This window comes from Somniosus microcephalus, chromosome 21 (assembly GCF_052327205.1).
Source record: "Somniosus microcephalus isolate GS21.2 chromosome 21, FLI_Smic_1.0, whole genome shotgun sequence".
Lineage (NCBI taxonomy): Eukaryota > Metazoa > Chordata > Chondrichthyes > Squaliformes > Somniosidae > Somniosus > Somniosus microcephalus.
The window spans coordinates 69726501-69738915 of NC_141007.1; the positions used below are offsets into that span (position 1 = coordinate 69726501).

The following is a 12415-nucleotide window of genomic DNA, read 5'->3' on the forward strand; positions in this document are numbered from 1 at the left end:
ATATAAGATAATACACAGGTAGTAGGAGGGTATATATAAGATAAAACACAGGGTAGTAGGAGGGTATATACAGTATAAGAAAACACACAGGTAGTAGGAGGGTATATATAAGATAATACACAGGTAGTAGGAGGGTATATATAAGATAACACACAGGTAGTAGGAGGGTATATATAAGATAAAACACAGGGTAGTAGGAGGGTATATACAGTATAAGAAAACACACAGGTAGTAGGAGGGTATATATAAGATAATACACAGGTAGTAGGAGGGTATATATAAGATAACACACAGGTAGTAGGAGGGTATATATAAGATAAAACACAGGGTAGTAGGAGGGTATATACAGTATAAGAAAACACACAGGTAGTATAGGAGGATATATAAGATATCACACAAGAGTCTGTTACAATGGAGTAATGTATTGGTTCCGTTGACAACAGCAGAAACAGGCTCAAGCAGTGTAACTGTCAGCTCAACCTTGAGGTGTGTTACTGCTTTGAAATAGGTTTTTATTCTGTTATTATTTATAATGTATAGAGAACAAGCAATTTTATTCTAGTTTTAATGAGCTCTGCTGTTAAGACATGATAGTTTTAAAGTAGTTCAATCCCAGCTTGTATTACTTGATTCAGCTGCAGAGAGTGATCTCCTGGGGTAGTAGATAAAATCAGGGTGTCACAGAGTGGTGAGATGTGAGGTTTGGGCCCATCATTGACCCACACACCACGGAGTTCCTGGTCACAGTTGCATCGCTGTGGGGTGGGAGGGAGCAGAAACCACACCTTCAGAACGAATAGAGGGAGAATTACCACCAAGACTCTCTCACAATTCCCAGCTTCAAGCATTGACCAACACCGGGGGGGGCGGGGGGGGGGGGGAAGCTTTCTCATAAGCTGTAATTGGCACGGGTAAACCAAGGATGTGAAAAGAAGGGTTTGGACAACAAGTAACTGGAGTGCCAGTGTACCACATGATTCAAACCGCAGTGACAGTGAACCATGTGAGTTAAACAAGAGTGCTATTGTGCTCCATGCTTCAAGTTGTCATAATATCTTGATTTCACTGTATTAACCGACATTAACCAGGGCACAAAAGGAACCTTGTAACTGAAACCTCTTTTTGTTAGCTGACACCCCGATCATAACTGTGATCTAAACACCGTGGCGTGAAGGGCTCACTCTTCCTGCCGCATGATACGTGGCAAAATAGAACTAAGTGTCCATAATGACAGCAGTTAATGGCAGTAACAGAAGCTGGAAATTCTGATATAAAAGGTCACCATACGAACAACGACGGACAGGAAAAAACACACTGATCCATCCAGCCTGTCCCACGATGTCCTGTACCTCAATATATACACTCCCCACCCCACCACCTGATCATCTGGGAGAGGCAAAAAAAACCAGATAAAAATCCAGGCCAATTAGCGGAGTAAAATCTGGACAATCCCTCTCTCACCCTCCTTAGGTGATCGAAACTAGTCCAGGAGACCACTCAGCCCCTAATTAATGTGCCTACCTTCTGTACGAGGTGATCTGCGCCCCAGCCAGAAGCAAATCCAGCTCTCGCTTGAAGGAATTCAGCGAATCAGCATTCACCGTACGAGCCGGCAGCCTGATCCACGGGTCTGCTATTCTCTGGGAAAAGAACCATCTCCTGACATCTAACCTAGATCTGGCCTGACATAACTTGAGATTGTTGTGTCATTAGTCTTGGGAGCGTGGCCATGACTGCAACACACTCGCAGAAATCGTACATGATCTGTATTTTAAAAACTAAGTTCCACAAACCGGAGCTCCTGTGAAAATGTGAACAGTGGATTTTCAGAATGACTTGGCTGCAGATTCTATTTCATGTTCATTTAATGAAAAATAAAGTAGCGTCAATCATTGCACACCTGCTTTATGTATTTCTGTTGCGTCTGGTTGATGTTTTCATCTTGTGCCAAGCTCTGGGTTATCCTGGATTTGATGTGATGTTCTGTGTTACATTGTAAAACTCCAAATATGTTTCCTCACTTTCATTGTGTTCTTAAGACATCGTTGTTCAAAATCCTTCCTGTGCCCCGGATGCCACCATCATTGTTGAACTCCATCTGATGCCTTTGTTTGAAAGGGATAGAAAGTCTAAGGGATGCACTCTTTACTCAAAGCATGTCCCTGACACTTTCCCTCCCCTTTTGCGCAGGATCTAATATCGACTATGTCCACGGTTATCTCAGCATTCAGCATAGCTTCATTTTGTGCTCAAATAATCATTGTTGACAAAGCTCCCACTCTAGACATACCTTGTTACCTGGCCTGAACATTTCTTGCATGATTGGGAGGCTCCACTCCCCACTTGCTGGCTTTTGGTGAGGTTGAAGTGTAGAGTAACTCGGTTGTTTTGGGAACCACGTTAGGACCATCCTTACCATGTCTCAGATATTTCAATCTTTCTCCACTTAATCCAATTCACTGTTGCTCTTCCATCCTTTCTGCCTGATTTCCTCCTCCTCCCCCCACCCCCCCGTACCAAAGGTGTATTTTGATCCACTATTCCTGTTGTTTTCTATTGCCCCCCCTTCCCTTTTCTTGGGTTTTCTACACTCCCATGGCCTCAAGTGGCTGGCAGCCTGATGCCAGGCACATGCCCATGTTGCTCTGTAACGGACTGCTGGGAGGTGCACATGGCAGTGTCCTGGTACGATGCCCTCCCTTGATCCCGAGGGCAGTGTTTGTTAGCCGCTCCGGGCTTTCTGTTGCCAGTATGGCTGAAGTTGGGAACCCGTCACATGGAGCAGGGTGGGGCACTGGCGGCACTCTTGAGCTGCATGTAATTTAATCTTCCTTTCGGAGGGTGAGAATTTGTTTCTGCCAGAAATGATTTTCTGCATACACCCAAAAAGAATAAAATAGGGCGTGATCTTGCCAGCCCTGGGGAGGCGGGACTGCCGAGTAAATGGCAGAATCTGGGGGCGGGTGCCCAACCCGCCTCCGTGCCATTTTCCCAGGAGGCGGGTAGCCGTCCCGCTATTAAAGCCTATTAACAGGTAGTTAACAGGCAGAAAATAGGATTATTCCCTTTTTGCCCTCAAGTGCGGGCTTCCCGAAGGTTCCAAAACCCGCCAGCTCAGCGAGGTATCACGGTATGGTACGGCAGCTGTAGCTCCCATGACCGGAAAGCCCTGCAGCGGGTAGTCAAAACTGCCCAACGCATTACCGGCACCCGGCTACCGACCATAGAACATATATATCAGAAACGCTGCCTACGGAGGGCACGGTCCATCATCAAAGACCCTACCCACCCCAGCCACAGTCTGTTCGCCCTCCTACCATCTGGAAGACGCTACAGATGCATTCGCACCCGTACGACCAGATTTAGGAACAGCTTCTTTCCCAGGGCTGTCATCCTACTGAACTCCACAAATAAACACTAAAGCCTGCACATCTGCCGATGCACTTTATTATGGTCATATTTATGCTAATATATATGTACAAATGTATGTTGAAATGTTTAAGTGTCCTAATCCAAATTGTACACTCTCGGGAGCCGCAAGCCTACATTTCGTTGTACTGCACTTGTGCACTAACAATGACAATAAAAGTTGATTTGATTTGAGGCGAGTACTGGGTCTGCGGGGGTCGGGGGGGTGCAAAAGTGTGATGTGAAGGTAAGTGATGGGTGCAAGTGTGGAGAGGTGAGTATCTGAGGTAAGTGCAAAGTGTTAGTAAAAGTGTACTTACCTTTGTTTCTTCCTGCAGGCTTCAGTCGGCGGGTATGCAGAGAGTCTCGCACCTCCGCGGTAGAGATGACAGATGGCTGCTGCATTCTCCAATGCAACAACCATCTCATTTCTGCAAAAGAAAGATGTTTGATGAGGTCTTGAATTCAAAACCTCATCAAACTACAGAGAATGTCACTGTTTGACAGCTTCATGTTGGCCAGGCTTAACTAGGTCAATCAAGGGAAAATAGCGTGGGTTGGCCAGAAGTTGTTGGAGGCGGGACTGAAACCCGACACGTGGGAGTCCCGCCTCCAAAAGCTCCTCGTTGGCAATATCTCCCCCGTAGAGAATATAAAGTAGTGCACAAGGGGATTTTCCTCTTTTGCGTGGTGTCAAAAAATACAACATTTATCAATGGTGAAGGGAACAAAAGCTAAAATGTTGCTGGAAATAAAAACCTTGCAATTTGCAACTCATCAGCAATCAGCAGTTACAACCCCAGAGTTGGACATCACACTGCTCCCCGACCTCACGGCCGCTCCCCCACCTCACTCCCGCTCCCCCACCTCACTCCCGCTCCCCCACCTCACTCCTGCTCAGCCTTGCCCATGCAGTGCTTAAAAAATGACACCATTTAAAATAAAAGCTGATTAGTTGCTTATCATAAACACTACATATTGCAAACACCTGGGTGTCTATTAACAATTCAGCCTTGGGATTCATAAACCTTTCACATACTCTAGGTTCACTCTGATGCTTTTCAGAGTTTACTATTAAGCCAAATGCATGGCCTACTGCTTGTCAGTCATCTCTCTGGAGCAATACAGCACCCAACTCATACTGGCTCATATCTGCACTGATTTTTTCCAAGCATTTTGGGGTCATAGGAAGTACTCACCGATTCTTACATTATCATAGAAAGAACTTCCCATTTATATAGCACCTTATCATGCCGCTCAGAATCATCCCAAAAGACTTCACATAAAATGAATCACTTTGAAGTGCAGTCACTTGTTATTTTTCTGAGTCTCATGTCAGGTTCCTGCTGAGTAGATCAAGTGATGTTCTCCATGCCTATGTCAAGACCATTGATGTGCTCAAACAATGAATGAATGACAAGATGTTAGACCAATGGCAGGGGCACTACAAGCAATGGCAAGGAGGATTGGTGGGTGCCAGGTTCTACCCTCCCTCAGTCCTCTTTGTAAGGTGGACAATTATATTATTTTAAGTGTTGCCGTTGAAATCTTTGGAGGTCTACGCTGTGACCGACCCTCCAGGTGGACCCCATTTCTGACATGGAAGTGGCCAGTATGCCTGCTTTAACCGGGCTTATCGACACTAAGGAAACACCGAAAACCCTTTGGGGCCAGGGTCACAGGAACTCTCAATGTAAGAAGTCTTTGCACCCCCCACCCCTTAAGACAGTGTCCTTATTTGGGCAGACAGAGGCTATGGATCTATGGATCTGAGTCTTGACATCAGAAAAATAACCCCATAAATGTAAAACAATTCAAAAATACTTTACTGCACCCAATTAATTTATCAAAATTTCATTCAGTTGAAGCTCCTTAGCCTCATAATTGTCAATATGTGATTTGAAAATTCGACCCCTTAGTTACTGAAGATTTGGTTTTGTGATAGGAATTTGTACTTGAGTTGGTAATTTTGGTGGAAATAAATCTATTCTCAAACCATCCCAAATAACAAAAGAGATCCCCCTCATTGACATGACTTACACCATGAGACATTAACTGGGTGGGGTGGAAATATGAACTTGATTTCCTTTTTTCTATCAATTTTCTTCCCATCTCTCCTGAAGATGTTAACTCCATGGCGGGATACCGTTTCCCAGCCGCACTCGAGTACTTTGCCCAACTGGCCATTCATTCATGTGTGAGCCTTGATAGCAGGCATCAGCAGGCTTCTAACCATGGAGTCATCACGGCCAATCTACACCTGGTATTTTCTCGATATTCACACACAAACCTGGAAATTCAGCAGTTGTCGGTGGCTTCTCGACCAGGCGACCAACAGAACCTCTGGAGAAGTGGAGCAAGTGGCTATATTGGCCATTTACACCAGTTCTCTGGGTTTCCACTGATCATCTGCTGAAGTTACAGCCGGAGATTGGGAAAGCACCGTGGAAATTCATGGAAATGCATTTCAAACAGGAGCTGTGGGTAGTAATCCCCCTCTAACCCGGGGACGCTGAAGCTAATTGTAGCCTCCATTATCACTGCCCTGGCTCAGATCTGCTAATAGCACAGACAGGAGATCAACCCCGGGGCCTTCCTGGTCTGTAGGTTCACCTCGCCTCACTGAGCTATTGGGAATGAGATAACAACTTACATTACTATTGCTCTTTATCAAATCTCTCACATACATCCACATTACATGTGTGCAAAATGGCTGCTGCAGTAAATGCACACAAGGTCCCACAAACAGCAGTGGAATGGATGATTCTGGTGGTGTTTGAGGAGGGGAGTCCCCATCTCTTTAAATAGTGTCCTGTTAGAGCCTGGTTCATAATGCAGAAATGTTAGTAGCAGCATCCACGTAATGGGAATACTTTTCTCTTGACAATTGGTGCAACGATTGCCTTGAATCCTGGCAGAGAAGGACAATAATTATCAGTTGCTCGAGCTCTGAGTTAGTGTGTTTGTGACTGATATTTGCTTTCCTGTTGCATTAATTGATAGATTATTGAGCATTAAGGGAATCGAGGGATATGGGGATAGGGTGGGAAAGTGGAGTTGATGTAAGTTCAGCCATGATCTTATTGAATGGCGGAGCAGGCTCGAGGGGCCGTATGGCCTTGCCTTATTGAGCTATTGGGCATGAGATAACAATAGCTATAGCTCTTTATCAAATCTCTCATATACATCCACATTACATTGTGCATTTACTGCCGCAGCCATTTCGCACACAAGGTCCCACAAACAGCAGTGGAATGAATGATTCTGGTGGTGTTCTTATGTGCTAAACCTTTTTTCTTTTTTTTAATAGATATGTAGGTTTACCGCACCTGTTCCCCACCTGACGGTGTACACAGGCTTCTGTATCCCACCTTGTTCCCCAAACCCATCCTTATCCAATCCTGCCAACGATGACCTGCCCTTCTACTCCCCCAGATACATCCCGCTGCCAAACAGTGCCATCTGCCCCTCACCGATCAGCGTAGCCATAGACAGCACCCCTGGACTGGAAAGAAAATGGGAGCAAAATAATTCTGCTAATCAATTTTCCTCAGTTGCTGAAAGCACGGAGTTGTCTATTGGATCCGAATCGAGCACCTGCAACCACGTACCAGCGCCCACGGAAACCAAACCTTCTCAGAAATCCAAAATGGCGCTCTCCTTCAGCAGGTTTTTGAAACGGGGATGTATAAATTCGCCAGTCTTCGCAACTTTGTCTCCCAAGTGCATCTCGTTGAAAAATGGAAAGATCCAACCCTTAAATGGTGAAGAGAAACAGCCACAGCAAAAGCCAAGAAGAGTGTCCAAGTAAGCAACCTCTTCTCTTTTCTACCACTGCTTTTTCGATTTATTTTAGACGTCAATTAATAAGTTAATACCTTGAAGAGTTTTTGGAACAAGAGTAGGCCAATCAGTCCCTCGAGCCTGTTCCGCCATTCAATTAGATCATGGCTGATCCGTACGTCAACCCTATTTACCCGTCTTTGCTCCATATCCCTCGATACCCTTACCTAGCAAAAAGCTATGGCTGAGTCTTGAAAGCTTCAGTTGAACCCGCATCCACAACCTTACTGGGGGCGAGAGATCCAGATTTCTACTACCCTTTGTGTGAAGAGCATATCTGCATTTAAAACAAGTCGAGGCTTTCCAGATGGATAAATGCAATGCATGATGAGATATCAAGCCATGCAAACCAGTTCAGAAAGGTGTCAACACAATCTCTGGTACATCCTGTGGTAACAAATCTGGGTGGTGGGCGGGGGGGTCGGTGGTACGGGCATTGCAATTGGCATTGGTGTTTCTGGACTAAGAAAGGAGTGAAATTGGACGGGAGTGGGCTGAGCTGTGATAGCCCAGTGTTGACACCGTACCAACACTCACTGACCTGACTCAAGTATGAAGATTGACCGCTTGGCTCAGGTACTGGAGCGCGTTGGTGCTCGTGGAACTGTATCCCAGCATGAGTCAGCCTTTTCAGAAAAGAAAAGGACAAAATAGAGAGAGATTGAGGGGAAAATAGTCAAACAATGAAGAAACCTAGCACAACGCTGGGTCTTAAAGTTCTTAGAGATTTTTAACTGTATATTATCTTTGATTTCTGTTCCCTTAGTTTTTTCCAAATCAAAGTAGACATTCCATCCGAGTGCAGAATTTACCCCATAGACTCTGAGGATGAGGATGAAGATTGTCACCGCACCTACAGGAACTCTGTGAAGGAAGTCATTTGTCCTTGGGAGAATGCGGCAAAGGAAAGTAAAGCAGGATGACTGGAGTTCAGTTTAAGGCCTGTAGACTTTGAGATACCCAAGAACTTGAGCTGCCTTAGTTCCATTATTATGAAACCTGCTCTTCTGGGATGCTGGCAAATACTGTTAAAGAAACACCCAACTTCATGAAGCCATTTTATTTGTCGCATTCTCCATTCTCTTCTTTGTTTAATGATTATTAATCTTCAGTTTTATTCCTCTTGACAGAGCAATCTGCTCCCTCATTTAGGGTCATCCAGGTTACCATGACATTGCTTTTTTTCTGGTAAGAACTATGAGTAACTAAGATCGTAGTAATGAAATAAAACAGTTGCTGTGCAGAAGTGAGCTTAAAAAAAAAAGAACCGGGATTCTTCAACTCTGCATCAGTTGCCCATAATTCTTCCCAGGAAAAATATGCCCTAACACCATGGAAGGTCTCACTAAGTGAACTGACAGAATAAGAAACAGCAGAGGGATGTTTATTGTAATTGCAGAGCTGGGTATGTAATGCAATAAAAAATGGTTTAATGTCTTAGTTTATTTTCCATTTTATACATCCGAGTAGAGAATGTATACACGTGTTGGTAATGATAGTCCTGAACCCCTGCTGTTTAAGAACCTTTCCCATTAGAACTGTAAATGGAACCATCAGATTATAATGATTTTGGTTCTAGCTAAGACAGAAGTATTTGTAATTTTTTTGTATAAAGATGTATAACATCAATTATGATCTTGTTGGCACTGGAACGCTTCAAGTCGTATATGTTGTTATTGTATACATTTCTACTTTTATATGGACTCATATGAACAAAGTATTCTCAGCAGTGACACAATACTGTATGTTAAGTAGTCAGTACATTCAATAGCCCAAATGTCTTTTAGCTGTTGTAATATATACAAGACATTGTGTGATCCTTTACTGAATAGCAAAAGAAAAGTCGTGCAGAGCTCCTCTGCTGCCTTTCATGGTAAAGGCATCGCCCAGCGTAATTCTGAGCCACCCAGACCAGGAGATCCCAGCTTTAATTTCCAGTCTCTGTTCAGTTAGCTGGACACTGGCAGTAATAGAGCTGTTACAATTGGTATCAGTGCCCCTGAGCTAGGTAATGGAAAAGTCAGCCAGGGCTTCTGACTCTGGATTGCTATCCAGTGACCTCTGCTGGACAGTGCATTTGTGGAAACAGGCTGTGATGCCGTTTAGAGTCAAATAGCCTGGTGATAATGTCCAGGCGCACACATAAAGAATGGTCTCTTGGGCGAGGTGATGCAGGGCTGCCAGCACGTCTAGAGCCATAACCCAGCGGGAGTCTTCGAGAGAGGAGGAGAGAAAATTGGAGGAATAAAATTACCCCAGAAAGTCTTGTGTGTGTGTTCTAGATAATCAAGAATACCAAAGGCATGCGTTTGAAGATTATTGCAAAATCTCTGGGTTCAGGAGTTATTGTTAAACCATTTGACTTTCACTTTCAATTGTATTACATCCTTATAACATACACTGATCATTACTTTTTCTTGCTGATCAACTGTTGCGTGTTGGGGAACGTGCATTGTAACATGCTGTTAATTCATCAATGTCATGACACGCCAACAACAGTGGGGAACACAGCTAGCAAAAGTAAGAATCTAAATATAGTAACACCCCCATCTAAGTCCACCAATTATATTATACAATGATGTGATATGGATACTGTGGGGTTCATATTATAACAGTAATAAACCACTCCAGATATTGATGAAATCATCTGAATACACTGATGAGATTACTGATTTGCAATCACACCTGGGTATCCATTACTATCTGGAAGGTGTTTCTAAGCATCGGTTGTTCCATATATCATGAACCAGTTATAGAATGTAAACTATGCTCTTCATTTCCAATTATCTTTTCTGATGCTGTAACTCTGCTGTACAAGTGCCTAAGCAGAAACAGTTTGTTTGTTGTAATTTTATAATCTTTTAGTTTGATAACCAAATGAGATTGTGGGCTGTACAGATCCAATGGCTGCTAAGTGTTCTTGCTGGTGATTTATTTTGATGTAAAATTAAAAGTGCAATTTCAAGTGTTTGTCAACTATTATTCGTGTTCTTGGTGTGGGTTTGATATTCTGCCTCACCCACCTCCTTAATTCTTTTGAGAAAGCCCAAAGTGGATGTTGAAAAGTCCTATTATATTGTATACCTAGACTTCCAGAAGGCCTTTGATAAAAGTTTCATGTGAAAGGATATCTTCCAAGCTCAAAACAGTGAGCATCCTAGGTAAAACTTGAAGATAAATAAGGAATTGGCTGAAAGAGAGAAAGCAAGCAAGTGCTTTTTAGGAAGAGTAGTGCCAGGGTGTGAGGTAGATTGAGTGGAGTGTGCCAGGGATTGGTACTATGGCCCCTTCTGTTTTTGATCTATATCAATGACATGAATTCAGAAATGCAACGCAAATTGGTTAGATGCACAGCTGGTGGGGACACTGAGATCTGAGGAAGGGGCTAAGGAATTACAGAAGGACCTAGACATTATTTATAAGTGGTCTGAACTATAGCAGATGACTTTCATAGAAACATAGAAGATAGGAGCAGGAGTAGGCTATTCGGCCCCTCAAGCCTGCTCTGCCATTCAATGAGATCATGGCTGATCATCCAAATTCAGTACCCTATCCCTGCCTTCTCTCCATACCCCTTGATCCCTTTAGCCTTAAGAAATATATCTAACTCCTTCTTAAATATATTTAATGAATTGGCCTCTACTGCCTTCTGTAATAGAGAATTCCACAGGTTCACCACTCTCTGGGTGAAGAAATTCCTCCTCATCTCTGTCCTAAATGGCTTACCCCTTATCCTTAGACTGTGCCCCCTGGTTCTGGACTCCCCGGCCATCGGGAACATCCTTCCTGCATCTAGCCTGTCTAGTCCTGTTAGAATTTTATAAGTTTCAATGAGATCCCCTTTCATTCTTCTAAACTCCAGCAAGTATAAGCCCAATCGACCCAATCTCTCCTCATACGTCATTCCTGGCATCCCAGGTATCAGCCTGGTGAATCTTCGCTGCACTCCCTCCATGGCAAGAACATCCTTCCTCAGATAAAGCGATCAAAACTGCACACAATACTCAAGATGTGGTCTCACCAAGGCCCTGTACAACTGCAGCAAGACATCCTTGTTCCTGTACTCGAACCCTCTCGCTACGAAGGCCAACATACCATTTGCCTTCTTAACCACCTGCTGCACCTCCATGCTTACCTTCAGTGACTGGTGCACGAGGACACCCAGGTCTCGTTGCACTTCCCCTTCTCCCAATCTATTGCCATTCAGATAATAATCTGCCTTCCTGTTTCTGACACCAAAGTGGATAACCTTGCATTTATTCACGTTATATTGCATCTGCCATGCTTCTGCCCAATCACCCAACCTGTCCAAATCATACTGGAGTTTCTCGGCATCCTCCTCACAGCACACACGCCCACCCAGCTTTGTGTCGTCTGCAAACTTGGAGATATTACATCTAGTTCCCTCGTCTAGATCATTAATATATATTGTGAATAGCTGGGGTCCTGGGACCGATCCCTGCAGTACCCCACTAGCCACTGCCTGCCACTCGGAAAAAGACCCGTTTATTCCAACTCTTTGCTTTCTGTCTGCCAACCAGTTCTCTATCCAAGTCAATACCTTGCCCCCAATCCCATGTGCCTTAACTTTACACGCTAATCTCTTATGTGGGACCTTATCGAAAGCCTTCTGAAAGTCCAAATACACCACATTCACTGGTTCTCCCTTATCTATTTTACCAGTTACATCCTCAAACAAGTCCAGTAGATTAGTCAAGCACGATTTACCTTTTGTAAATCCATGTTGACTTTGTCCGATCCTGTCACTGTTTTCCAAGTGCTCTGCTATTACATCTTTTATAATGCATTTTCCCCACTACCGATGTCAGACTTACCGGTCTATAATTCCCCGTTTTCTCTCTACCACCTTTTTTGAAAAGTGGGGTAACATTAGCAACCCTCCAATCCATGGGAACTGTGCCAGAGTCTATTGAACTTTGGAAGATGACCAGCAATGCATCTACTATTTCTAGGGCCACTTCCTTAAGTACCCTAGGATGTAGATTATCAGGTCCTGGGGATTTATCGGCCTTCAATCCCGTCAATTTCCTTAACAACATTTCCCTACAAATACTGATTTCGTTCAGTTCCTCCCTCATTAGACCCAATGTTCCCCGGCATTTATTTGTGTCCTCCTTTGTGAAGGCAGAACCAAAGTATGTAT

The 12415-nt window shown here is 43.9% G+C and overlaps 1 protein-coding gene across 1 annotated transcript; it reads left to right on the plus strand.

Moving 5' to 3' along the window:
* The first annotated feature begins 2751 nt into the window (after positions 1-2751).
* LOC147102929 (regulator of G protein signaling 9-like) lies at positions 2752-10216 on the plus strand. Its single transcript, XM_085964112.1, has 3 exons — positions 2752-2817; positions 6719-7215; positions 8018-10216. The coding sequence occupies exons 1-3, from the start codon at positions 2752-2754 to the stop codon at positions 8172-8174; spliced, it is 720 nt and encodes a 239-aa protein (XP_085820238.1). The 3' UTR covers positions 8175-10216.
* Positions 10217-12415: the final 2199 nt, after the last annotated feature.